The 26,056-nt window shown below is 43.7% G+C and overlaps 1 protein-coding gene across 1 annotated transcript in view; it reads left to right on the forward strand.

The window, feature by feature from the left end:
* The first annotated feature begins 1,828 nt into the window (after positions 1-1,828).
* The window catches only part of LOC117729557 (cadherin-2-like), a 69,683-nt gene continuing 45,455 nt past the window's right edge, over positions 1,829-26,056 (forward strand). Inside the window, exons 1-2 of the mRNA XM_034530751.1 lie at positions 1,829-1,940; positions 8,837-8,975. Coding sequence (XP_034386642.1) covers positions 1,899-1,940; positions 8,837-8,975 — 181 coding nt within the window. The 5' untranslated portion in view covers positions 1,829-1,898. The remainder of the gene's footprint in view (positions 1,941-8,836; positions 8,976-26,056) is intronic.

Raw genomic sequence — 26,056 nt, forward strand, 5'->3', positions numbered from 1 at the left:
ATACACCATGCAAAACATTGCAGAGGTAGCTGTCGCAGGCCGACATTCAAGCTAACCGAAAAAAAACTTGTACGGTAATAATAATAAATACTTTAAGAACAATAAGTCCTCAATACCAATACCACAAATTAGATACTGGTATATTTTAATTAAGCATCGGTACAAAAAATATGTAAAATTGTATAATTTTTTTTAATGTACGGGTACCGCAGTACCATTTTAGTATCGATATACCGTGCAAAACATTGCATCGGTAGATGTCGCAGGCCGACATTCAAGCTAACAGGCAAAAACTTGTACGGTAATAATAATAATAAAACACTTTAAGAACAATAGCTCCTCAATACCAATACCACAAATATGATACTGGTATATTTATCTATAATAGTAATTCATAATATTCCGTCAGTCGGGAGGAGTACCTATGGATTGCGATGGATCACAGGACCTAAACCTTTCTTCTCCTTTCGCTACAGATTGATCCGGGTTGCATGCATGCGGATCAGCCTTTCACTCTGGAGCAGCTGAGGAATCACCCGTGGCTGAGATAGTATCACACTACACACACACACACACGTCTTATTTTACATTTAAACATAAACTACACTATAGATAGATAGATGTTTTAATTTGACTCACATTACTGTATATTATTTATGTTCTAATTGTCAATTGTCTATTTTTTTCAGATCCAGGCACATGCCCATCCATCCGAGGAGAGGGGATCTCTCTTTGAATTGCCTCTTCCGAGATTTCTTCCCATTTTGGGGAGTTTTTTTCTCGTTTTCGTAGAGAGCTCGGGATGGGTCAGGAGCTACTGCTGCTGCTGCTGCTGCTTTGAAAATAATAAAATTAATTTAAAAAGAAATTAATCTTTTTTCAAAATGTTTTACTTTATTACGATTTGTACTACTCTGTTAATCTTGCACATGTTGAAACATGTCAATAAATTTGGAACGTCGGTATCAAAAGTCAAGTCAAAAATTGCTGGTGAGCCCAGAGCCACAGCTGTATCCTCAGTAGAGATATTTCCAGATATTTCTTAGAAATTGTACCACATGGACTTTATCAAAATGTTAAATTCATATCAAGCCATTTTTCTGCTGACAGTATAAGTTGCTGCTCCATAAAATAACAAAAGAAACGGTAACGTTGGACCTAGCAGATAAAAAACCAGAAGTGACACGAGAGGGCGGAGCCAAGTACAAACATGACAATAAATAAAAGACATTTTTAAGGCCACCAAAATGTTACAATTAACTTTCATGAACTGAAAACACACTCTGTAAAGATTTCCCAATACGGACAATGGCGTGGTGGATACCTTTATTGTGTATTTTTTACATTACATTACAATTTTACTTTAAATGGGATGAAATGAGTACGGCTGCAGAACGTTAAGACCAGAGAGCTTGATGTCGAGTGTATATAGAAGATGTATCCGCTTGATTGACAGGTGGCTCTGTCCATTGCAGTCAGGGTGATGTCACTAGCTCATCCCTTTTTAGCTGCAACCTAGCTTCAGTAACTGATATGATCCATTGTTGACTTTATTATCATCACTTTATGCGTATGTTACTCCACTCATGGCGGAAGCTTTAATTATATCAGGGTTCCAAACACTGGCCGGAGATCAGTGCCTGATAATATGAACCGGGAGGAATCTCCACTGCTCCCGGCGTCCGCTAGAGGGCAGCACCGAGGCGGCAGACGGTGAAAGAGGAGCCGGGCAGGCTGGAGCGCTGCTGCGCCGGGAAGAGCAGCCAGACTCAGTGGAGAGCTTGTGGAGGGAGGAAGGCTGCCTCATGCCGCCGGGGTTTACCGGGAATTAATCACCTGACGTCCAGCGGACTCTGTCGATTCAAGCAGAGGGAATTATAACACAAAACCGACCAAAAATGCATCTTTTGGGGATTTGGATGCTGATGGCGGCTCTGCAGGTAAAAACAACCCAATGTCTTTTACACCGAGTCAGCTCCGTTCGGCGGAGGCTGCAGCGGGATAACAGCGGGACACACAGCGGCACTCAGCGGTTAGGGGCACGGTGCTTCTGCGGTCGCTTCTTCGTGCTTAGTTAATGTTTTTAAAGTCGTTGCTGTCCGCGACTATCGTTAAAAAAAGAAAATGAAAAAGCGTCACATGGAATCACATAGCGGTCTACTGGCAGCACAGTGCTGCTGATCCCAGACCTGCTCCCGGTTTCCGGCGTATCAAACAAACAAAAGCAGCGCGTTGGATCCGGATGGGGTCCTCTCTGCAGGACCCGAACCGACTAAACGCGGCCGTACAGGAGGCAGATGTGGCAGCCGACGTAACCGCGTGACACAATTCACGGTGTTTGTCCTCCGCTCGGAGCAGGTGCTTGACTTAGGGTCGGGCTGTAGTCCACTTAAGCCGAGCCGAACCCCCCCTCCCTCCGGGTGTAGCGCTGTGTTCTTGCGGTGAGCACTCGCCAATCTCTATTTTTGTTTAAAAAGCGGCTATTTTTAAAAGGTGTTGTCTCATAACGTTAACATGGTGTGGGAGCAAGGCGGTTCTAGGGGCAGTGTCTGGTCTTGGACCGGGCGTCTGCAGCGCGTGCTGCGTCTGTGCCCCCATGTAATCGTTCCACCCGGCCCCCAAAGAACCCCACTCCGGTCCAGACGTGATGCTTAGACCTCCCGCTGTTCAGCCCGTTCCCAGAAGTGAGACTGTAACGTTCAAGGACCGCCACTGGTTTCCATCGTGTGTTCTCTTCGCTGTAACTGGTGGAGCTCCGGTCCGGACTGGAGGACTAACTATGTGATTCAGTATGTTGTTGGCAGGTTCACTCATTTCGGCTGGAAAACATGTGGCTTCTTTCAAATGTATTGAGCGCTAATACTAGGGTTTTGAAAAAATGTCCGGCAACAATGTTAATAAGGCAGTTCCCAAAATCTAACATAATAGTTTTCCTCTCACATATAGTGCTATAGATCAGACTAGATGGTGTTGGTTGTACTTGTCTAGTTTGGGAGGAATCGACCATGGACTGTGTAATAAGAAGTAGACAGCGTCATCGGGATGTCACCCATTGTTAGTGGACTGATGTTATGAAGACTTGAGCTCTTGATTACAAGCCAAGCCATGTTTTGTTTTTTTGCAACCAATGAATGGAGGTTATCATATTTAAAATGTGGATTAGTGATGTAGAGACACCATAGGTCTCTGCAGAGACTTGTCAATCACCTGGTAGCCACGCCTTTAAAGCATACCCTGCTTTATGGTATATGTGACTCTAAATAAACCATCATTTACTAAATGAACATTGCGCTGTATTGAAGAAGACTTGGAACTAGAGATTGAGACCATAAACTCGTGTTTACAATGTTTACTGAGGGAATAAATCAAGAGAAGTAGAGTCATTTTATATAGACTTCTATACAACCAGAGGAGTCAACCCCCTACTGGTCAGTAGAGAGAATGCAGCTTTAACACATGAAGCATAGACTTCTATACAACCAGAGGAGTCTCCCCCTACTGGTCAGTAGAGAGAATGCAGCTTTAAGGCACTTTAGCATTCAAGAACCGCCTGGTGCTAATTGCTAATTCTGCTCTCAGAGCTGAGTGGGTGGATTCCTTCTCAGGGTAATAAACACAAAAACAACTGATCTCCTCGTGAGCTCTGTCATTCTGGTGTGTTTTCTACCTCCCCGATTATCAAAGTGATTCATAACTTGTTGATCGACTGATGCATGGTGCAGAGTGAGCCGAGGGTTCTTCTGATTTTCCCCGGTGCAGGCAGTGAGTGAAAAACATCTGGACATCTGGTCCTGCTGCTTAAACGGACCTCGTGTGTTTCATTATATGGCTTATCAATTTATATCATTTTTTTTCTTTCCAATGAAATGAACTTTTCTGGGATAAAAATGAATCTGTATCTATATCATCATCAAGTACGGGATCCATAAATGACAATAGTGGGAGGAGAGTAACCATCAAACCTAATCAACTTCCATTATCCTCCCTTGATTTAACAAAAGGCTTTTGGGAAATCTTTACATATGCCCCGCCCCTTTGCCGTTCACGGATTTAGGCTATCTCAGTAAACAGTGAGATACAGAGATATGTGGAACTAAATCATGAATCATATCACTATACCTGGTATGCATTCACGCCACCACCACATCCAGTAGCAAACAGTAAAGGTGCCTTCAGGTACACATTTAAGACATCTAATCAAAGCCATTACAAAAAGCTAAAAAGACAAATGTTTGGAAGGGATTTAAGGTAAGCCTGTGAGACTGCTGACCCTGCTGCTTTGTAGGTGTGCACTGGTGATGGGATTCGTTTAGGTCCTGACCTTTGACCCAGCACTGTCCTCTATGGATTTCTCCACAAAGTGTGGATCACCTCTTTTTCCGTTGACATTGGATCCTGCGCAAGGGGCATTTACACGCTCCATGTTTTTTTCTTGCTGACTGTGTTTTCTGGATGAATACGAATAATGTCTCCTTAAAACATTTCCTTCTCTCAAACATAATGGGACTAAATGTTACTCGGCTTGTGGTGCTCCAAGCACAAATAATACATCAAACATATATCCTGAGTAACCTGGCCCAGTATTCTGAAAAGAGACATTGATGTTGAGTTTTTCAAATCTTTTTTCATGGCGCTTTGAGCGCCTCAAGCAAAGTGTCATATAGTCCCATTATATTGGAAGTGTCTTAAAACCTGCATTCTCTCTACTGACCATCAAGGGGTGACTATTTTGGTCAGGTTGTATAGAAGTCTATGAGAAAATGACTCTCTTGAAAAAAAAACCCTCAGTAAAAAATGTAAACATGGTCTCAATCTCTAGTTTCAAGTCTTCTTCAATACAGCAAGATGTTCGTCTAGTAAATTATGGTCTATTTACAGTCAAATAGACCATAAAGCAGGGTATGCTTTTGGATGCGTTTACTGTGATTGACAGGTCTCTACCACGGCGTTGTCTGGTCTGGGAGCTTTAACTCTGTCACAGTGTGTTTTCACTTCATGAAAGTTCCATATAACAATTATGTCTTAATTAGCATTAGTACTGGACACACAAGATGTTGTCTGTGTTAGCGTTGTCACGGCTATGGTTGCCGTTTCTCACTGGAATATGTCATACTTTCTCACCAAATTACTTGATCATTGGGATTTCAATTACATTAAATGGCTGGAATCTTTTAAGACCTCCTAAGCAGTTTGGGTGGGTATTTTATGTTTTCTTTAGGAAATCATAACTTTAAAGTTTAAAGCCTGAAAGGTTTTCAGGTGAAAATGAAATCTATTTCAGGAGACTTTATTCCAAACAGAATGGAGGCATTTGTCCCTCTGATCCCAGTTAGGGCTGCACAATTAATCGAATTTTAATCGCGATCACAATTTTGGCTGCCACAATTAAATGAGCATGATTGTCAGCGATATTGACATTTAAAATGTGTGCTCTGCTACATATCAAATCAAGCGCTTCCTCAACTAACTGAGAACGAGATGGGAGGTCATGCGTGCGCACTCTGCAGTGGCAGACTCAAAAATACTTGTGTCTGCAGTCGACTCCGGTATTGGAGCAAGAACAAATCATGTGCAGAGTGTGTTGAAAACCATAGCAGCGACCCCGCATAGCAAGACAGCGTATCCATCCGCCTCCCAAAGACAAGCCCTTTATTTTGGGTAAACATTTTATTTATATTTTGCTTCAGGTGAATAAGAACCGTATATGTTTTATTTTGATGCAAAGACGTGTACATTAGCTGGAATGTAGCACAACATGGAAGTGAAAGCAGTGCTCTGTTGATTTCATTTTGGGTAAAAAGTGTTGCTACTATTTTATTTATATTTTCCTTCTACGAGATGCACTGTGATAAGGACCAGTCTGATGCAAAGATTTGTATATTAGCCAGAATGTAGCACAACAATGGCAGTGGAAGCAGAGTTCTTGTTCATTTAAACGTGAAAGAGCAATAAAAAGATGTTGTCCCTAAAATTAATGAATAATCGTGATCTCAATATTGATCAAAATAATCGTGATTATGATTTTGGCCATAATCGTGCAGCCCTAATCCCAGTATAATAAGGTGTTCTTAATGGATTCAAGTGTTCAAGTGCATGTACCACTTCATTTATACCGTAACGTGAGGGGTTTTACACCAGTAATGAGGATAATTCATTGATTGTAACATGTTATGGTATTTTGAATGGATTATATCCATGGTTTTTAAGACGTTAAATCCCTTAAGATTGACCATGAATTTTCCCCTAATTGTAATATTAAGGCATTTTAAGGTATGAATAAAGTAGAAACCCTGTGGAGAAGCAGGAGCCCCAGAGAGGCTGCTCTCAACATATTTCAACACTCGCTTATAGTTTTTTGGAACTAAAACAATGAACCGATTCATCAGCCCACAGAACATTACCAGCCACCATTTTTCATAATTGATACATTCATTCTTAAAGGGACAGTGTGTAGGATTTGGCAGCGTCTATCAGCAAGGTTGTAGATAGCAACCGACTGAAACTTCTCCCAAGTATGGAACTGTCTCTAGAGCCAGTGTTTGGTTTGTCCGTTCTGGGCTTCTGTAGAAACATGGCGGTGCAACATGGAGGACTCTGTGGAGAGGACCTGCTCCCCATGTAGATACGAAAACAATTCAATTTCAGTTGATGAAAATGAATATTTTCTTCCATTTCTGCCAAGACATCCCCCTAAACGCTCCACACTGTTCCTTTAAAACATCCTAATAATCTTTCAAATCTGCATTGATTGAATATTATCTTTGGGTTTTGGACTCTTGGATTGGTTTGACAAAAAACACTTTCTGACATGATTTGCAAAAAACAATGCATTCATTAATGTAAAGAAATAAAATAGAATCAACATAATAGATAATGTAAATAATTGTTAGTTGCAAACTTAATTCGACAAACACAATAGTTCTTATACCGCACATGTAAAATGATGACTTCCTCCTCTCTAATGGAACACAATGGAGCAAAAACAGAGTAATGGACGAGTCAAATAGTCTGTAGTTACTTCGCTAATTGGAGTACATGTAGGTCAGTGTCTCGAGCGTCGATGTCGTTGAACTCAATGGGCCGCCAGTGTGAGGATTTTTTTGGTGGAAGGTATCAACGTATTCTCAAGTGGTGTTCAGTGTACGAACTGTTCTCTCAGGGTTGAGACTCTCAGCCGAACCAGGTGAGAGTTCATGTCCGGTCATCATGCACATGACGACCCGTTACTTCTCCAATCGGAGCGGGTTGGTGGGAGCCTGGCTCGAAAGAGGTCAGGCCGGATGTTGAAACCCTGTTATCAGTGTGTGTACACAGAGGGAAGGCCTTGTCTCGTATTTACTGTGGATGGAATTCCTGTGGGGTTGCGCCAGTCAGCTCATGGTGGAGATCCCTCTGGATCCTTTCCGTCTTCTGTGGAGAGCATGAGATCTGGCTGCTCGTCGCATGGGACTTTCAGCCAGGAGACCCGCGTGAAACCACGTACTAAACCTAACCAAGTAGTTCTGTTGTCTAAACCTACATTGAGAATGACTTTTCAAAACAACAACAACATGTTGACATGAAACACATTTTTGGTTCAGAAGTCCAAGCCAAGCGCAGTCCACCAGCCGAGGCAATACCGGCCTTAATCCGAGCGCCCTCCACCATTAACCATAAAGGCGCTGTATACTTTATCCACTGTCGGATTGAGGAATGAGGAATGTTTGTTTCCTCAGCTAATCTGCTAATTTCATCCCCAAAAACGGAATAATGATCTGGCCTATGAAATATCAGAAAGTAGTCATGAATCCCCATCCGCAATTTAATATTTAAATGTTCAAATAGTTATTTAATTGTAGTTATTCCTTACTAGCTACTAAGTGGGACTTGTGGTGAGATAGTTTTCAAATACTACTTTCAAGCTCAACAGTGAATGTGAACACTTTCTTCTTTAAGTCCTATTTTATATTTATCCCATGAACAGACATATCTGTGTGCCCTGGGATGCCCCCCCCCCCCCCCCCCCCCCCACACACACTTCACTGCCTGCCCTCTAAATGTCCCCACTGAAGCGCCTGTGCAGCGTCATGCAGAAGCACAGCATCCGACCAGAGCTGCACTAAGTGTTTTTCCCCATTCCTTCTGCCAATAGGGGGAAGAGATGAAAGCCAGACATGCTAAATACCCAACCCCCCCAACCCCTCCCTCCACCCCCCCAAACATGTCAGGATGGGCAGCGAGGATGTGAGGGTTTAAAGTTTTTAGGTTAAGTGGAATCAAATCACAGCACCCCCTCTTTGCTTCATTACTTTATCACTGAAGACACACACACACACACACACACACACACGCACGCACGCACGCACGCACGCACGCACACACACACAGCAGATGCCTTTATGATGAGTGGGAATAGTGTGTGTGTGGGGGGGGGGGGACTAATGTCGGGCCTGTGTTCAGACAACGAGAGAGACACAAGTCTAGATGCTAATTATGGTTGAAATGAATTGACCCAGTTGTCTGCTGATTAATAACGCTCTCCTGGTCCGGACCGTTGAACTGGTTTTTTTCATGTTCACCAGTCTGTGCTCATTGCTTCTGTCCTTGTTCACAATGCTTCAATCAGAGACCTCGCTTTGATTTAAAACAATACATTTTTCCTGCTTTACAAAAATGTAGTTTTGAATGAGGGTGATGAAAAAACCAACAAACCTTAAGGCCACCTTGGAGTCAAACTTCAGACAAAATCCTGATGCATTCAAATACCAGAATACCATGTTTATTCTCTGTCTCTCTCTCTCTCTCTCTCTCTCTCTCTCTCTCTCTCTCTCTCTCTCTCCATCCCCTCCCCCCTTAGCTGGTTGCTCTGGGCAGAGAGGCCGAGCGCTCGTCGTCAGGCGAGCAGGGGTCGTTGCCGTGCACGAGGGGCTTCACTCAGGAGGACTACGTCATCGAAGTGGACCGGGAGCTGGCAAAGGGACAGGCTGTCTTCAACGGTCAGCGCACACCCACACACACTCACACCCACACACACACACACACACCCACACGCACGCACACACACACACACACACACACACACGCGGGGTCAGCTCCAGTAGTAATCCCCTGCTGTTGGGTGGGGGTTGTTGAAGACTCCTGCTGACATCTGAACCATAATGGCGCCTGAAGAGGACAGAGTTTGTCCAGACTGACTGAGTGAGGAGCAGGATTAGACTGATACTCCATAACCACAGCATATTTTCCGGTAATTCAATAAATAAACAGTATTTATAAAGTAACGTTGTGGTAAAGCTACTGTGTGGATTGTAACACTTAATACATTGAGAAAACACTTTTTGTACTTTTCATGTGTTAATAACTGTAGTGTACAATGAAGTGAATCAACACGTCCAGCTGCACATTGATGTTTACACATGAATCAGATGGAGTTTGATTCAACAACACTGGGCTCTCCCTATAAGACGCATATCTTTTTATTAATAACGTAAACAACCTGGTTCATAGTATTACTTTATTAATAACATAAACGACCCAGTTCATAGTATTCCTTTATTATTATTATTATAACATAAACATCCTGGTTCATAGTATTACTTTATTAATAACAAACAACCCAGTTCATAGTATTCCTTTATTATTATTATTATAACATAAACATCCTGGTTCATAGTATTACTTTATTAATAACAAACAACCCGGTTCATAGTATTACACTAACAATGTCTCATATATATATATATATATATATATATATATATATATATATATATATATATATATATACTGTATATGCAGATTATAATCTGATCATAAGAATATGCAGATAGTTTATGAACTCAGTGTGACCTAGAAGTGATATTGATTGATATTGTTTTATTGTAATGTGACAAACTAGTTGATTGAAAAGATGAGATCAGAGCTCGTCTAGTTGAACCCTTTTATGAAAGCTTCTGTAACTGAAGTCAAATAAAAGGTGGCGGGCTGAGGCTGCAGATCAATACGTCACTTTGATCACGTCACAGCACTGTTCAACTGCAGTGGAACGTTCGGAATTCGCCGGTAGGTTTAACAGATTATTGGAAGTTCATTTCCAAGTTATGCTAACGGTTATTTAGACAATCTGTCTTCATAATCGTTTGTTCTCGTGAACGTCCGAATGGTGCGTCACTTTAAATGTTGCCGCCGCAAGGAATTGTGGGGCGGAATTACCTCCTTTCCTTTCATAACGGAAGGTCCAGTGTTTCCTATGCTAAAGGAGCTAAGTGAGAAAGCATTGGAGCTCCTTTAGCATAGAAAACACTGGACCTTCCTTTAATGAGGACTATTCGACCGCAGCCTAAATCCCAGAAACCCGGCGTATGAATATGAAGCAGGCTTTTTGCCATCTGGAGAAATAAAAGGTCAGGCGGGTCCTTTTCCTCCGCTGGACTCGACGTGTTTTTATGTGATTTTATTTCAAATGAATGCATGAAACAGAGCTGAGCAGGCTTTTTCTGACCACATCAGAGTACCAGGAAACTGTGTGTGTGTGTGTGTGTGTGTGTGTGTGTGTGTGTGTGTGTGTGTGTGTGTGTGTGTGTGTGTGTGTGTGTGTGTGTGTGTGTGTGTGTGTGTGTGTGTGTGTGTGTGTGTGTGTGTGTGTGTGTGTGTGTGTGTGTGTGTGTGTGTGTGTGTTTGTGTGCTTCAGTGGAGCTGTATGAGCTCTGAGAAGTGTAACAAGGCTACGGTGACTGAAGCTGACGGAGCGGTGAAGGAAGCAAGAGGAGTGTGTGTGTGTGTGTGTGTGCGCGTGCGTGCGTGAAGGGAAGGCCGTCTTGTTTATTCAGTCAGTGTAAGAAATACTAATTTACTACATCGTATGCAGCGAGGGGGATGCTGGGAAGACGGAGAGAGAAATAATGTGTTTGTTGTTGGTTATTGTCTGACTTCCCACATCTCAAACTGTTGACCATCAACAACTTCCAAACTGTTTCGCTTCGTACGAAGCCAGAAAAGAAACGGAATCCTAATAAGGTCTCCTGGAAAATAATGGTTTGGTTGACACTTTTACATATAAATAATTGAAAATATTCAAATAAATAGTAATTATTCCTGTTAGCTAATGTTAGCAAGGAAGGCCATACATAGTATTATACCGACATACCCAGTGTGCACCAATCTGCTTACAAGTCATTTCTGGAAATATTTCATTTGAACTGTGTCTTAAGCTCTTTCCAGTGTAAACCTTTGGGGAGATGATGCGTTCAGTCGTGAGGTTTTGTGTCTGTCCGTCTGTCCGGAGCTAATCTCACATACTACTGGACAGCCTGATGTTGTTTGTGCTCATCTATGACTGCATGCTCAAGGACCTCTTGTGCTTACAGTGATGCCAAAAACCATTTTATTGATTGGTTTTATTCCATCTTTGACTCTTCACTCATCTTAATTGGTCGGTAGGAGCTGGCAGGCGTCAACAACTGCTTCAGTAGCAAAAGGCAAACGAGCCCTTCTCGGCGGTTTCAGGCCACATTTTGGTCTTTGTAGTGGCTCAACAACAATCTACAGAAAAGTCTGGTCTCCTTTTGATGTCTGCAGATTACTTCTATACCTGATGTAATCCACTAACGTTAGACACGCTACCAGGTGAGTAAATCCCTGTTTTTGTTATTTTCTTGTTTTTCAGACGTCTATAATCGGCTCATTTGAGTCAGATTCTGTTTGCTACTGTTAGGTTATAAACTGACCCCGGTATCAGCATTGTGTTGACTGTTATGTAGCTAAATATACCTGGAACATGTGTTCAGAGTTAAACGGACAGATGTCAGGTATCAGAAATGAGTTCCCGAGATCAATTAATGGACAAAGTTCAGAAATCAAGCTTTTAGTTCTTTTTTTTTTTTTAAATGATGAAATAGGATTTAGTTTTTCTCACCATAAAACTAAAAAGCCAGTCAGACTGCATGGTGTGTTTTGATCATTTTCTATCTCTCTGTAGCGGGATGAAGGAGTCATTGAGCCGCTTGAAGATGATTGGTGGACCGGCGCCGGGTGTCTTTGCAGGGTTACAGTCTGATGGCTCTGGGCGCTGTTAATTATTTAATTGGAGCAGAGGAGGGTTGAATAATTAATGAGAGGATGGAGGGGAGATGCATAATTATAAACAGACCCAGTGTCTGTGGGACGGGTTGCAAAGGAAAGGAGGTGAGCGGTGCAGAGACAGACGGACGGTAACGAGGAAACAGAAAGAAGCGTTGACGGGTTTATGATACAGTCTGTTGTTAAAACTGTCTTCAGGCTTTTTTGATTAAAGAGTTCATCCAAAGTCCTCTCCGTCAAAAACAAAGTGTTGAACTGGATACCCATCAGGTTTTATGTAGCCTCTCCACAAACACTCCCTGAATCAGGCCCAATCAATTTGCATGATGTAAATGTGAATGTAAATCAGCTTTTAATAGTCGGCGTGAGTCCCTACATTCAACCTAGTGTTAGGAGCAGTGGGCTGCTACTATACTGCGCCCATGGAGCAGTTTTGGGGGCTCTGGTACCTTGCTTAAGGGCCCCTCGGCAGGACCCAGGCTGCCCCATCACGCACACAGATAACGTTGAGCTAATATTATTGTGTGTGGAACAGGGTTGCTCCCTCCATAGGTCGTGGAAAAAGAAAGATTCAAAGTGTCGCTTCTGTGTCATTTTTTGTGGAGAAACAGATCCATTAAATCACCTCATCGAGTAATCGACAACATTGTACAAGTCGATTTAAGAGTTTGTTTGGTCAGGACAATCAAGAAACCACGATACTCTTTTGAGTGACGTTATTCTGGCACGCAGCTATGAAAACGGCACGAACTGAACTCTCCTCCACTCACTCCTCTTTCATAGGAGAACCAATGGTGACCTTGAAACTTATGGAAAACAACCTCTGAATGACTCACTCTAGAGCCAGTGTTTGGTCTGTCCCTTCTGGGCTACTGTAGAAACATGGCGGAGTCAGTGGAACAGGACTGGCTCCCTGTATAGATATGAAGGGCTAGTTCTATGCAAGTTCTGCTTAAGCTGCTTGTGTGAAGACAGTTAAAAGTGTAAGCTTGGCTGGAAAAAACAAACAAAAAACTTGCTTTGAAGCAAATAATATAAACATCCTTATACTTCTGAGGTACGTTGCTGAAAACAGTTTAAAAATCAGGTATCATTAGTATTCAAATATTTCTTCGGGCCATTTGGTCCAATTATATTGGAGCGAAGGCCACATTCTCCAACACTATCTCGACTGATAAATTGCACTCCAGGCAAAAGGTAAAATATCTTGATTTTGGGGTGAACTGTCCCTTTAAAAGCTCACATCGTCATGTGAATACAAATTCAACACTTCCTGGAAACGGGCTGAAAGCAGCAGTGAGTCAGGACTCTGTTTCTGTGGTTGTGGTTGTGTGTGTGTGTGTGTGTGCGTGTGTGTGTGCGGCCATCCTGCACTTCCTGTGTAGCGCAGCATGGGCTGACTGCTCTGACCCATCCTTCCTATTAAGGCGGTGAGAGCCAGCGATGCGGCTGCCGGTCAGCGCTGGCACATGCACGGCCGTGGAAACCCCCCATCAACGGGCCAGCATTCATCTCCCCCGTCCTCCCTCTAAACCCCCCTCTCTTTCTTGTTTTTCCCTCCCTTTCTCGTCCCGTTTCGTACTCTTCTCTTGTCATGCAGGGGATTGCCCTACTTTATTCTAGCCTCATATATCACTGTCCATCAGCGCAGCCGGGAAAGGGCGGCCGAGATACAGAATGAGCTCTCGCTCTCTCTCTCTCTCTCTTTATTTATTTTCCCCTGTCAATTGACTACTGCTCTCGCATTGGTTTTTCTCGGAGGTGCTTATTAACGTCTTAGCAGTGGGATGTTCATTGCCGTTTCCCCTTCTGCGTCTGATGTAATGTTGGATTTTGTAGCAGAAAGTACTCAATTTGTAGCACTCCGAGGTGCTAAATTATTCATTTGATTTTGGATGGATGTCCGTTCTGCATCAGCAGCTCTTTCAGATCAAAAATATCTCGAGTACCAGTTCGGTGGTGGGCAGTACGGATAAAAGCCATCAAACACTTTCTGGAAACTCTGTTGATTTATAGATAACATGACCAGATATACTTAATATCTGATGGACAGGGGCGTCATCACATTGATGCTGTTAATCCAGTGTTGTAAAATAGTCCATCTCATTGGTTCGCGACATAGACAGCAACGGCCTTTCAGGGATGGCAACCTCAGAAGGGAACAAAAATCTCCAGCCAAGTCGGTACCCGGAGGACAACGGGTCGACTCGATTCACATCATGATCAGACCGATCAAACCCATTACGATGAACTTATTGATCCGAATGGCCGAGACCTTCACTCTGGCGCCACCATCTGGTCAAATAACCCAGGTCACGAGCTATAGCAACACAACACTTTGTGTGGGAGCAGTAGTGGTTTAGATTCTACACAACAGACGTACTTTGTATTTTTTCTTTTATAAATGGTGGAATGTAAACTGGAACTGATCTTTATAGAATGAAACTCGCACTGAACCGTGACTTCTGTGTGTGTGATGTCTTCCTTTCCCAAGTAGTGGAAGGGCTCTAAGAACAGCAACACATTCATTAAATATGCTATGTGTAAATGTGGCCAATTTATGAAGCAAGACTCCCATTTTTTCTCCCATTTATATGATGCTCGTTAATGAATAAAAGCATAATGGAGCTTTTGGACATTCACTCTATTCCAAGTACAGAACATTTGATGAATTGAACATTCATTAGTATTAAATAATGTCACATAATGGAGCATCAATAAAATGTGTTGCCTTCTTTCACGTTTTACTGTTGATGTATTATAATATCCCGATATTCCAACTGACCTTTCCATGAAGTTTAGCACGTGGTGTTTTTCCACATCAGGTGATCCAGGATCTCCTGGTGGGCTCATTGGGAATAACTCTGGATCAAAGAGTCGTTTAAATGACTAAATGTAGTGAAGGGGCCTGCTGACGGGGAGGCGGGAGGCTTCTGTCAGCACCAATCAGAAGCAGCCGCCGTTTACTTCAACACCAGTGGTCAGAGACGAGGGAGGAGGATACCTTCTGTCACCGCTAATCAGGGCTCTATTCATGGTAAAAGTCTGTCCTCCCCCAGCATCGTCATCATAAGCGAGATGAAAATGTTATCAAAAATCTATATGTGATCAAACATGATTGCCATAACAGAGGCTCGTGAATGAGGAGGACTATAATATTCTCCCCAGTGAGTGTCTCGTCTCCTCTCTGAGGAGGACCGCTGGAATGCAGAGGTCGTGAACACAACCGAGCATCCAGGAACACGGCCACATTTCTCTGTTTCTTAATTCATTTACGTGTGATGTGGGGGGGCCGGGAGATTGATTATGCAGCCAGAACGTGAAGATTGACGAGGACCCTTCTGCCAAAGCATGATACAATGACAAAAGTCCAGGTCTGAATGAGTGACACGCCTCCCCCCGGATTCCTCTGGCCGCTTAAAGCTGCTGTGTGAGGAGTGAATGAGAGGTCACTCAGTGTGTGTGTGTGATGGAGCTGCAGGTGTGTGTGTGTGTATGTGAGAGATGGAGCTGTAGGAGCAGCGTTACCATGTAGCCATTAAGCTAATTACAGCTGGCGGAGATAATGCGTTCGGTCGCCTGCCTGCCTGTCTGTCCGCGGCTAATCTCGCATCCTGCCAGACCATAATCCTGTTCTTTTTAGTGCTAATGTGTGGCTGTTGGCTCCATTGCCTCTCAGGGTTGTTGTTGGTACAAACCTCTTCTACCCACACGGCATACCGTTGCTGCATCCTGTGCTTAGCACCGCCCAACACGCTTGTGATTGGTTTAAAGCGCTAGAAACACGTGTTTCCCCTCCCCCCCTGGGCCAGCATGCTAATGTGTGAAGCCAGACCTTTGTTTAGTGCTGACGCAGTACTACGCAAGACGAGTCCATTGCTAACTTATTTTCCCACGACAGCTCACCACATCTGTGTCATCATCTTCTCAACAAATGGCGCGCAATAACAGATGTCCTCCATGATAGATGCATGTTGTGGAAACCACGTCATTTTGTTTTTCACTCTTGATTTTAATTCTATCCATCATAACTTACATTTAGTAAGTAAGGGGAGGGGATGATACCCCGGCGTGTGTGTGTGTGTGTGTGTGCGTACACACACGTGTGTACTCCCACGGGTGCTCTTCCAGTTGTGATTGTTCGTGTTCCACTAAATCCTGTCCTCCCATTTGTCTTTTCCTCGCTGTCTCTCAGCCATTTTCTGTTAAATGAATGATGGCTGCACGCCTGACCTCACATCTGACTAATGTGTGTGTGTGTGTGCACAGGGGTATAAGTGGTGGAGTTCAGGGTTGTGTGGGTTCCTTCAGTTTGAAGGGGGCTGGTGGTGGGGTGGCTGGTGGCTGGTGGTGTTCATCTGCTATTTGCAGAAAAGATGGACTTCCCCACAGCCTAAACACCAGATCAGAGGAATAAAAGGATTGAAGTCGAGCTCCAGAACCCTGAATCTTGAGTTAATAAACGGCGGTCTAGTATATTATGCAGAATCAGTGTACTGGTCATTAGTTTTACCAGCGCTCAGGATGGCAATGTTGCGTGGTCCATCACTTTGGTGTAGACTAAGAATATCTGTATAATAAGGCTTTATTTGTCCCCAGGGGGACATGCAAAGTCAACACAGCAGTATGTAAAATACATATTCGCATAAATGAAAAGGAGCCGCAACAGCGACAGACGCATTAATGCATCAATAATTCTAACCCAATGATATAATATTCTGCAATAAAACTGTCGTTGGGTCTCCAGGTGAGTCGCTCCCTCGAGGCCTCCTCTTAGTTGTCAGAGACCGGGCCCACCGTGACCGCGGTTAGTGATGTCACGGGAACCCAAGCTTCAAGTCGAACAAATTTCCCCCAAAAACCGTGACGTGAGCGAACTCTGGAGACGAACGGCGTTCTGGGGGCGACAGGAAATGTCTGTGATGAAGCTGCATTGTGAACAACGGAGCCCGGTTGATTTGTTGTGTTATCACGCAGCCTGGCCTCACCCAGCATTTGCAAATTCTAGATCCTCCCACGAAATGTTTTCATATTTAATAATAAAGGAGGAAGTGTATATAGACCACTAAGGAGAGGGCAGAGGTGGATTTTTTGAGCCAGTCCGGGTTATCCAATATGGACAATAATTTCTTCAGTGTTCTCCTCTCGACCACCTGTTCCTTTATAAATAATAAATAAATGACCGTATGCATGTAACGGGTATTGTAGTATGATATCATACGAGTGCTTGTATAAGGATATGTTGTCTCATGATATGCTGAAATGTAATCCTTAAAAACTGTGCAATCTATGTTTGAGTAGATGGTATTTATTCTTTTTATTTTGTTTGTATTGTGCCATTGAATTGGGATTTGTGAAATGTCCCTGTTTTTGGACTGGATGGCTACATGTCTGGTATCCAGACCTCACTAGTCATTGTTGAGTCAAACGTGTCTACGCAGCGCCTTCAGGGACATCTCCAGGCTGGGATGAGCCTGGAGGGGATGATCGACTGTAGTCCTCAAATAGTGTTGTGATTACACAGCTGTGAAAACCCTGAAGGTTTCTTCCCTTTTTTTCCCCCCTGAAAGGGTTCTTTCTGGTTTTTGGGATTTTTTTCCTGATTTCGATGTGAGGTCAAAGGTCAGGGATGTCGTATGTGTACAGATTGTAAAGCCCTCTGAGGCTTATTTGTGATTTTGGGCTATATATATATATATATATATAAACTGAATTGAATTAAGAGCTTTCATTATTTTCTGCGGAGAAAAAGCAACTTCCAAAAAGCAGCAAAACGGCTGTCTTTTTAGCGAGGCGATGTCGAGGCCGTTCCTCGTGAGGCCTTCCACGTAGAATACGCCGGCGCCGAGGAGAACCCACTCCTCAACGCTCCCCATCACGACCCACTGGTGTTTACAGTTCTGCTACGTCGCATCCCCGACACCTGAAGTTTCGGGTGATGCCGTTCTGGCATTTGAAACGGCTCCGTCGTGTGCCGGGCTGCAGCTAACGCAACGAACGGGAGTGGGATCATTCTTCCTGCAGACAACAGCTGCTCGCTCTGACACTAAACGTCACACAATGCAGGAGTCGTGCACACCCTCTTTGTCCTCGTGCCAGAAGAACAGGCTTTTCTTTTTTTTGGTATCCAATCCCAATCTATCTGCAGATTATATTTGTAATGTATTCTGTCCTACATGATACAACTTAGCCCCCTTATGCTGCTTTCCCTCCAAGATGAGTGTGTTTATGAAATCCAATTATAATAAGAAATAGACTCCTTTCTGTTTGTCTTTTTTATGGTTTGTGCATTCGCTGTCACGAATACACAATAGAAAGCAGCAGGGGAGGCCTGTAAAGATATTACATTTTAATATTCAGTTTCTCTTTACAATACTTTCTCCTGTCCATGCGCCGCTTGGAGAGAGAAGGACACGACTTGTGGCCGAGATGACGATGAGTCATGACGTAATTTAGTGTTTCTATCGCTGCGGATCGGAGCTGGAGACGATAAATACTGTGACTACTTCACTTTGTCCCGGGAATGCATGCGGAGTGTAATCTTCACCACTGAGGACAAAAGCCAGATGTTGTTGCGTGTTCCTGGCTGTGTCATCCAGTGGGAAGAGGACAGGGCTATTTGGAGGAACCATTTCCCAACTTGGCTAACCATAATAGGAGTCAAGTGTAAATTTACTAGGAAAAACCAATATACTTTGGATTCGAAGTATACCGCCGTCTTTGTTCTACTTAACCCCCTAAATGACCCTTTGTATAAGAATCCCTCACCACGGGTAACCTAACGTTTTTCTGTGAGGCCTCCAACGGGGGCAATGAATCAGAAACTAGCAAAAATATGTGTCTATATAATATACGACAAGTAGTGTGAGGGTTTGTAGTTGGCTGTTTTGATGCTGTTCTTAAACTCTGCCCCAATTTATTTCTATACAACCAGAGGTCGCCTCCTGGTGGTCATTAGAGAGAATGCAGCTTTACCACATGAAGGATATACTTCTATACAACCAGGAGTTGTCACCTGGTGGTCAGTAGAGAGAATGCAGCTTTAATACATGAAGCATATACTTCTATACAACCAGAGGAGTCACCACCTGGTGGTCAGTAGAGAGAATGCAGCCTTAACACATGAAGGATATACTTCTATACAACCAGAGGAGTTGCCACCTGGTGGTCAGTAGAGAGAATGCAGCTTTACCACATGAAGCATATACTTCTATACAACCAGAGGAGTCACCCTCTGGTGGACATTAAAGATGATGCAAGATTTAAGACCTATGATTAAAAAAAGTGTCCGCTTCCACGTCCGGATCAGTTAGTGGAATGGCTCTGTGTGGTGTTGGAGACGGACAGGGGAGCCGACAGAGACGGACTCCATCAGTCCTCTGTGACGGGCCTCCGTGTGTTCAGCCTCCGACTGGTCGGTCTGTCTGTGCCGTGACTGACGACTGCTGTCTGGCCCGCGGCCTCATCGTAGCACTCCTACTCCCCTGTGTGTGTGTGTGTGTGTGTGTGTGTGTGAGGGAGAGAGAGAGAGATAGTGAGGTAATATCAACAGAGCCTGTCCCGCTCTGTTAGGGCTCTGCTGCTATCATCCTAGTCATTGTCCTGCCTAAATTAAAACACGTCAGCACACACACAGATGTTATACACTGGATATGCTTATGTAATATGCACAAGTGCAGGAATAAAGCTGCCATTAATCAGGTATGGATACAGGAAGTAATATTGTCCTCCGTGTTTTGGAGCTTTCACATTTAACCTTTAAAAAAAAAAAAGGTTGACAAATTGATAATTGTGAAAGCATTTATGTTTAAACATTGTTGAAAACACTTTTTGTATTGGTGCCTTTTTAACTTCAGTTCAATGTTCAATTTCTTTATACAAAGCATGTTTTTTTTATTTTTATTCATCAAGCGTTCATCGTGTTTTAGTGCAGGCTCTCCCGACCAGAGCAATCTGAATGGGTTGAGTTTCTCTAGTAATCTTGTGCTCCTACGTTTCTGGGAATAAGTCAGTCAGCAAGAAAAATAAAAAGATGACTTATCGACAAAATAAATCTTATGGACCGATTAGTCTACTTAATATTCAACAAATGATTGCATATGTTCCTGATATCACGCAGCTCTCCTAAATATAATATCTCGTTATTTATTTTCTATCTCTTGAAGCCACATTTAAGTTCAACTGATATTAGTCCATAGCAATATGGGCATTTAACTATTTAAAAGATCTGGTTATGATATATAATCATTTTTGTATTTCTTTTATTACATCAATAAATATTGAGACCAAAATCCGTAAATGTTGTGAGAGGAACATACTGTGTCAAAATGAACTCGTCAGGGCTCTGGTGGGTTTCTTGGTGACCTCAGACATATCTTTGACATTTCTCTCCACACTTCACTGTTCCATTGGTCCACATAAATCCTCCAGTGGCTCCACTAATGCGAGGCTTCTAATCAAACCCTCATTTCTCCAGAATCTTAAGTGCATGCTGGGTCGTTTGTGGGTGGGGCTCTTTAATCTGGGACGACAGCTTTAGTAGGCTCTCCACCAAAACACACTCACAGCCTGTGTGTGTGTGTGTGTGTGTGTGGTGGGGGGAGAAGTGGTCAGTATGTGGAGAGCTATTTGTTTGATTCACACCACATAATCATGTGGCTTTTCTCTCATTATGGTCCCTCCAGTTTTCCGGCCTTAACCCTTCCCTGAGCCTGATGGAGAGTCATCCCGAGTTACAGTTTGAGCCTCTATGTGCGTCTGTATGCAAGCTGCCATCATTTGTTCCTCAGTCAGTGTCTTTGAAGCAGACAAGGAAACACATTTTTCAGAGTGAAGGTCACTATTGGGGGGAAATAGCCTTTCCCATTGGACCCAGACGATCTAAAAAGTCAGAATAAACTTTAAGGGGTGAAGTTCTTTGGTCACATTGACTTGACAAAGCTCCTCTGGACCGAGCAGCACCGGGACAGGTCACCTGAAATTCATGTATAAAGGGTGCTATACCAAGCGATGTGGGCACCTCCCCCTTCTCGTGTCCGGAGCAGTGAAGTGTGGTCCTATCTCTGGGGGGGGGTAGGCCTGGATTATAGGATTGTGTGTGTGTGGAAGAGGAGGAGGCGCAAAAGGGGGGGGGGGGGGGGTCGGAGCGTGGTCACTGGGAGTTGTTGATTTTAAGATGATGCAATTTTCCATGCTTATATTCGTGTGTGTGTGTGTGGGGGGGGGGGGGGGTGTGTGGCTGAATCTCTAGTCTTGGAGTCATAATCACTTGCATGCACTCACTCCAATGTTTACCCTAAACTCTCAGTCTTGGAGTCTCAGGCGGACTCATAAAGTATGACTCATAACCTGCTGTCAAAAGCAAAACTGTAGCTCTACATATGTTTAAATAGGGTTGCATGTTTAAGTGATGTTAAAGGCTTTCTTGCCTGAGGCTCTATTTATAGAGTATACTCCATCAGCCAGCCACTTTGAATTCTTTTAGCTGTATTTTCTTCAGAAAGTGAAGCATTGATGACGTGTGGTCCACAACACACTCATGTGGGTTGTAACGCATGCAAAGTTGTGTCCCCTTAAAAGGAAGCAAAGGCTACGTGCTGCCCTCCATCACAGCTCGAAGGCCTGTCATAATACCTGGTTATGTTTGGCGACGTATGGTTCCAGAAACGATTGCGGTAAGCGGCCTTGTCATTTCATGACTATTTTATTGCACTGATAATATTGATGATATTTTAGCAAAATATTGTAGTGCATCCTTTCAGAGACGATTAACTTTTAATTCTTAAGTACAGGCGAAAAAATCAAAAGTGTATACATTATGGAAGTGATGTCTACAAACCATACGATAAATAAATTGTGTATAAATTATGGAGGTCATGTCTATAAACCATACGATAAATCAATAGTGTATAAATTATGGAGGTCATGTCTATAAACCATACGATAAATCAATAGTGTATAAATTATGGAAGTGATGTCTATAAACCATACAATAAATAAATTGTGTATAAATTATGGAGGTCATGTCTATAAACCATACGATAAATCAATAGTGTATAAATTATCGAGGTCATTACTATAAACCATACGATAAATCGATAGTGTATAAATTATGGAGGTGATGTCTATAAACCATACGGTAAATTGATAGTGTATAAATTATGGAGGTAATGTCTATAAACCATACGATAAATCGATAGTGTATAAATTACGGAGGTTGTGTCTATAAACCATACGATAAATTGATAGTGTATAAATTATGGAGGTTGTGTCTATAAACCATACCATAAATCATGTCTATATACCGTATGGTTAGTCCACCTAACATTTAGTTTAGGAGGAGTTGTGGATCAGATATTAGAACTGTGTCACAATAACTTCCATTTAGAAATAAATCCATTGACTTTGATTGAAGCCCACAAACAACATCATTTACAGACGCAATGAGTTCTGTGAATTGACCTGTCGGGAGAAGAAGAAACTGATGCTATATTGTGGGACTCGAGGTTACCATTTTCTTGATTTTGCATTTTTCTTGACTGAAGATGTAAAAAGTGGTTTGACTTCCAGCAGTGAATAAAAACAGCATCTCAAAAACAATTAAAATGAAAAAAGCCTGAACTGAAGAGATCATTATGGTTTTTAATAAAGCTATTTGATAAAGCTATTTGATTATATACCAAATGAAAGGTGATTCAGGATAATATCGTGAAATACAATTATTATGGCCTGGATGATAACTACCTTTTATGCCTACTATAAATGTGAACTAAAGCTGAATAAAATGACAAAAGAGTGTCGCCCCTTCAATGCACACAAAAGCACAACCAACACTGTCAGTGCGTGTGCTGATATGTATTTATTCATAACGGAGACTATTTTCTTTAATGTACGTCGTTAGAATAATAAACAGTTAGAATGTGGGTCCAGAAAAACATCTCACGTCTTTTGATCTTATTATTTTGGCGCCTGCAAATTAGGCTCTCTGATATCTGTGACAAAACGTTGGTGGACGTAGCGTTTCCCTCTGGTGGACGTAGCGTTTCCTACTGGTGGACGTAGCGTTTCCTACTGGTGGACGTAGCGTTTCCCCCTGTGGACGTAGCGTTTCCTACTGGTGGACGTAGCGTTTCCCTCTGGTGGACGTAGCGTTTCCCCCTGTGGATGTAGCGTTTCCCTCTGGTGGACGTAGGGTTTCCCTCTGGTGGACGTAGGGTTTCCCCCTGTGGACGTAGCGTTTCCCCCTGTGGATGTAGCGTTTCCCTCTGGTGGACGTAGCGTTTCCTACTGGTGGACGTAGCGTTTCCTACTGGTGGACGTAGCGTTTCCCTCTGGTGGACGTAGGGTTTCCCTCTGGTGGACGTAGCGTTTCCCTCTGGTGGACGTAGGGTTTCCCTCTGGTGGACGTAGCGTTTCCTACTGGTGGACGTAGCGTTTCCCTCTGGTGGACGTAGCGTTTCCCCCTGGTGGACGTAGCGTTTCCCCCTGGTGGACGTAGCGTTTCCCCCTGGTGGACGTAGCGTTTCCCTCTGGTGGACGTAGGGTTTCCCACTGGTGGACGTAGCGTTTCCGTCTGGTGGACGTAGCGTTTCCGTCTGGTGGACGTAGCGTTTCCCTCTGGTGGACGTAGCGTTTCCCTCTGGTGGACGTAGCGTTTCCCCCTGGTGGACGTAGCGTTTCCCTCTGGTGGACGTAGTATTTCCCCCTGGTGGACGTAGCGTTTCCCCCTGGTGGACGTAGCGTTTCCCCCTGGTGGACGTAGCGTTTCCCCCTGTGGACGTAGGGTTTCCCTCTGGTGGACGTAGCGTTTCCCCCTGTGGACGTAGCGTTTCCCCCTGTGGACGTAGGGTTTCCCTCTGGTGGACGTAGGGTTTCCCTCTGGTGGACGTAGGGTTTCCCTCTGGTGGACGTAGGGTTTCCCCCTGTGGACGTAGCGTTTCCCTCTGGTGGATGTAGCGTTTCCCTCTGGTGGACGTAGCGTTTCCCTCTGGTGGACGTAGCGTTTCCCCCTGTGGATGTAGCGTTTCCCTCTGGTGGACGTAGGGTTTCCCTCTGGTGGACGTAGGGTTTCCCCCTGTGGACGTAGCGTTTCCCTCTGGTGGACGTAGGGTTTCCCTCTCGTAGGGTTTCCCTCTGGTGGACGTAGCCAGACAATAAAACAAGTTCTCTCTTGAGTCGTACAACAACATTACGTAACTGGAGTGTTGTAAAGTCAATGTTTACTTTTGGTTTCCCACGGGACATGAACAGGGTCTCCAGGGACCCGCCCACCCTCAGTGGACTTTCTTGGCTGTTATACTGGTTATTTTACCACGTAGCTTTTGCGATAACCGCCGCTCTTTGTACTTTGTAACACTAAAAGTATCCCCTGGACCGATTCTATGGGTTCTATGTCAGCGCTGTGTTTACATCCTCTTCCGCTGCCCCCATGTGGTGAAGAAGTCTTTCAATGCACCTTTTAATGGAAGAATATGTTGAATATAAGCCAAACTCTAATAATAAGAATAATACTTGTTAATCTGCAACACAAATAACTAATAAGGAGTCCTTTGTTGGTGGCTTCAAGTCTTCTGTTTCTAAAACGTTGTTTCTGAGCTAAATGTGACAGCTTATGAAATGGACTCGCATCCCCATCTGCTTCAGGAGCTCAGACCTCACCTCTAGATGTATTCATCACCGCGGTTGCAATCGGTTTCCTCCAGAAACCAGACTCGTGCCCCCTCCCCCCCCCCTCTCCAGGGTCGGACTCGGCGTACCGTTTGATACCACACTGCTTAGACGTGTCAGGTGTCTACCTCAAAAGACTCTCCCTGGAGCCTTTTCCCTCAGCGATGTCTGCTGCCGACCAGAGGAGAGGGTGTGTTGAACTTTCAAATGCTTCTCCCTGAACCGGATAAAAAGGTTTACTTCACGTAACCCCCCCCCCAGATCGCTGCTCTTGATGCAGGGCCGTGTAGAAGTTCAGGAGGGGCTCAAGGAGGATTTTTCTGGGGGAGCAGAAGGAGGGAGCAAACGTGTGAATGTCTTCATTTACACGGAGGAGACGGCTTCATTAACACCCAGCAGGCCCCGCTGAAAGGGAGAACACAGCCTGGTGCGTGTGTGTGTGTGTGTGTGTGTGTGTGTGTGTGCCTGCGTATGTGTGTGTGTTGGCAGGTGCAGTAGGTGATAATTGGTAGTTGTCTCATGTTTGCTCAGGCACAGATCTAAAAGTGGAGCTCTTCACCGTCTCATTGGCTTTGAGATCCCACATCCCGCCATGACTCCCTCTCTTCTTCTTTAATTTTAGTTTCCTGCTGTTTTCTTCTTCTCTCCATCTCTCATGTGTCCAGCCGTCTCTGTGTCTCTGTGACAGACTTGTGTGCTGCATGTTAACTGGAGGACGAGGAGCTGGCTGCTGGCGTGTGGACCGCCTTAACAAATGGCTCGATGGCTCGGGTTAAATAAGGATCTGGTTCCAGTTTGTCACGTGTGGGGAGGAGAAGTGTGATGACGTCGCCTTGGACTTGAGAAGTTCTCATGGGTATCTTCTACTTTGTGTGGCTCAGCGTTGGCAACAGCTGTGAATGGAGGCTTTATGTTCTCGGGTTTGGTCTGTCCACACCTCAGGAACACCTGGAGACATTTTCTTTAAGCATGGCTCAGAGGAGAAACTGATTAGATTTTACATGTCAAAGGTCACGGAACACATTTTAACGGCTAAGTATGATCATTTCACATAAATACTAATAGGATAAAATGAGGAAGGGATGACATTTTGGACAGTTGGATGTACACTGTAACATGACATGGTGATTCTTGTTTAGAGATAGAATAATAACTCAATTCATTTCAAAATAATTAAGAGATTAATTGATAATGAAAAAAGAGCACCGATATGAAAAGACAACCAGGTTCAGATAGGATTCCTGAAACACCCCAGTTTAGGGGCAAGATACACAACGACACGTTTCTAAACTTAAGTTCAGCTCTAAAGCTATGAAAATGATTTAAAACCAGA

The sequence above is a fragment of the Cyclopterus lumpus genome, chromosome 4, assembly GCF_009769545.1.
Source record: "Cyclopterus lumpus isolate fCycLum1 chromosome 4, fCycLum1.pri, whole genome shotgun sequence".
NCBI classification, from domain to species: domain Eukaryota; kingdom Metazoa; phylum Chordata; class Actinopteri; order Perciformes; family Cyclopteridae; genus Cyclopterus; species Cyclopterus lumpus.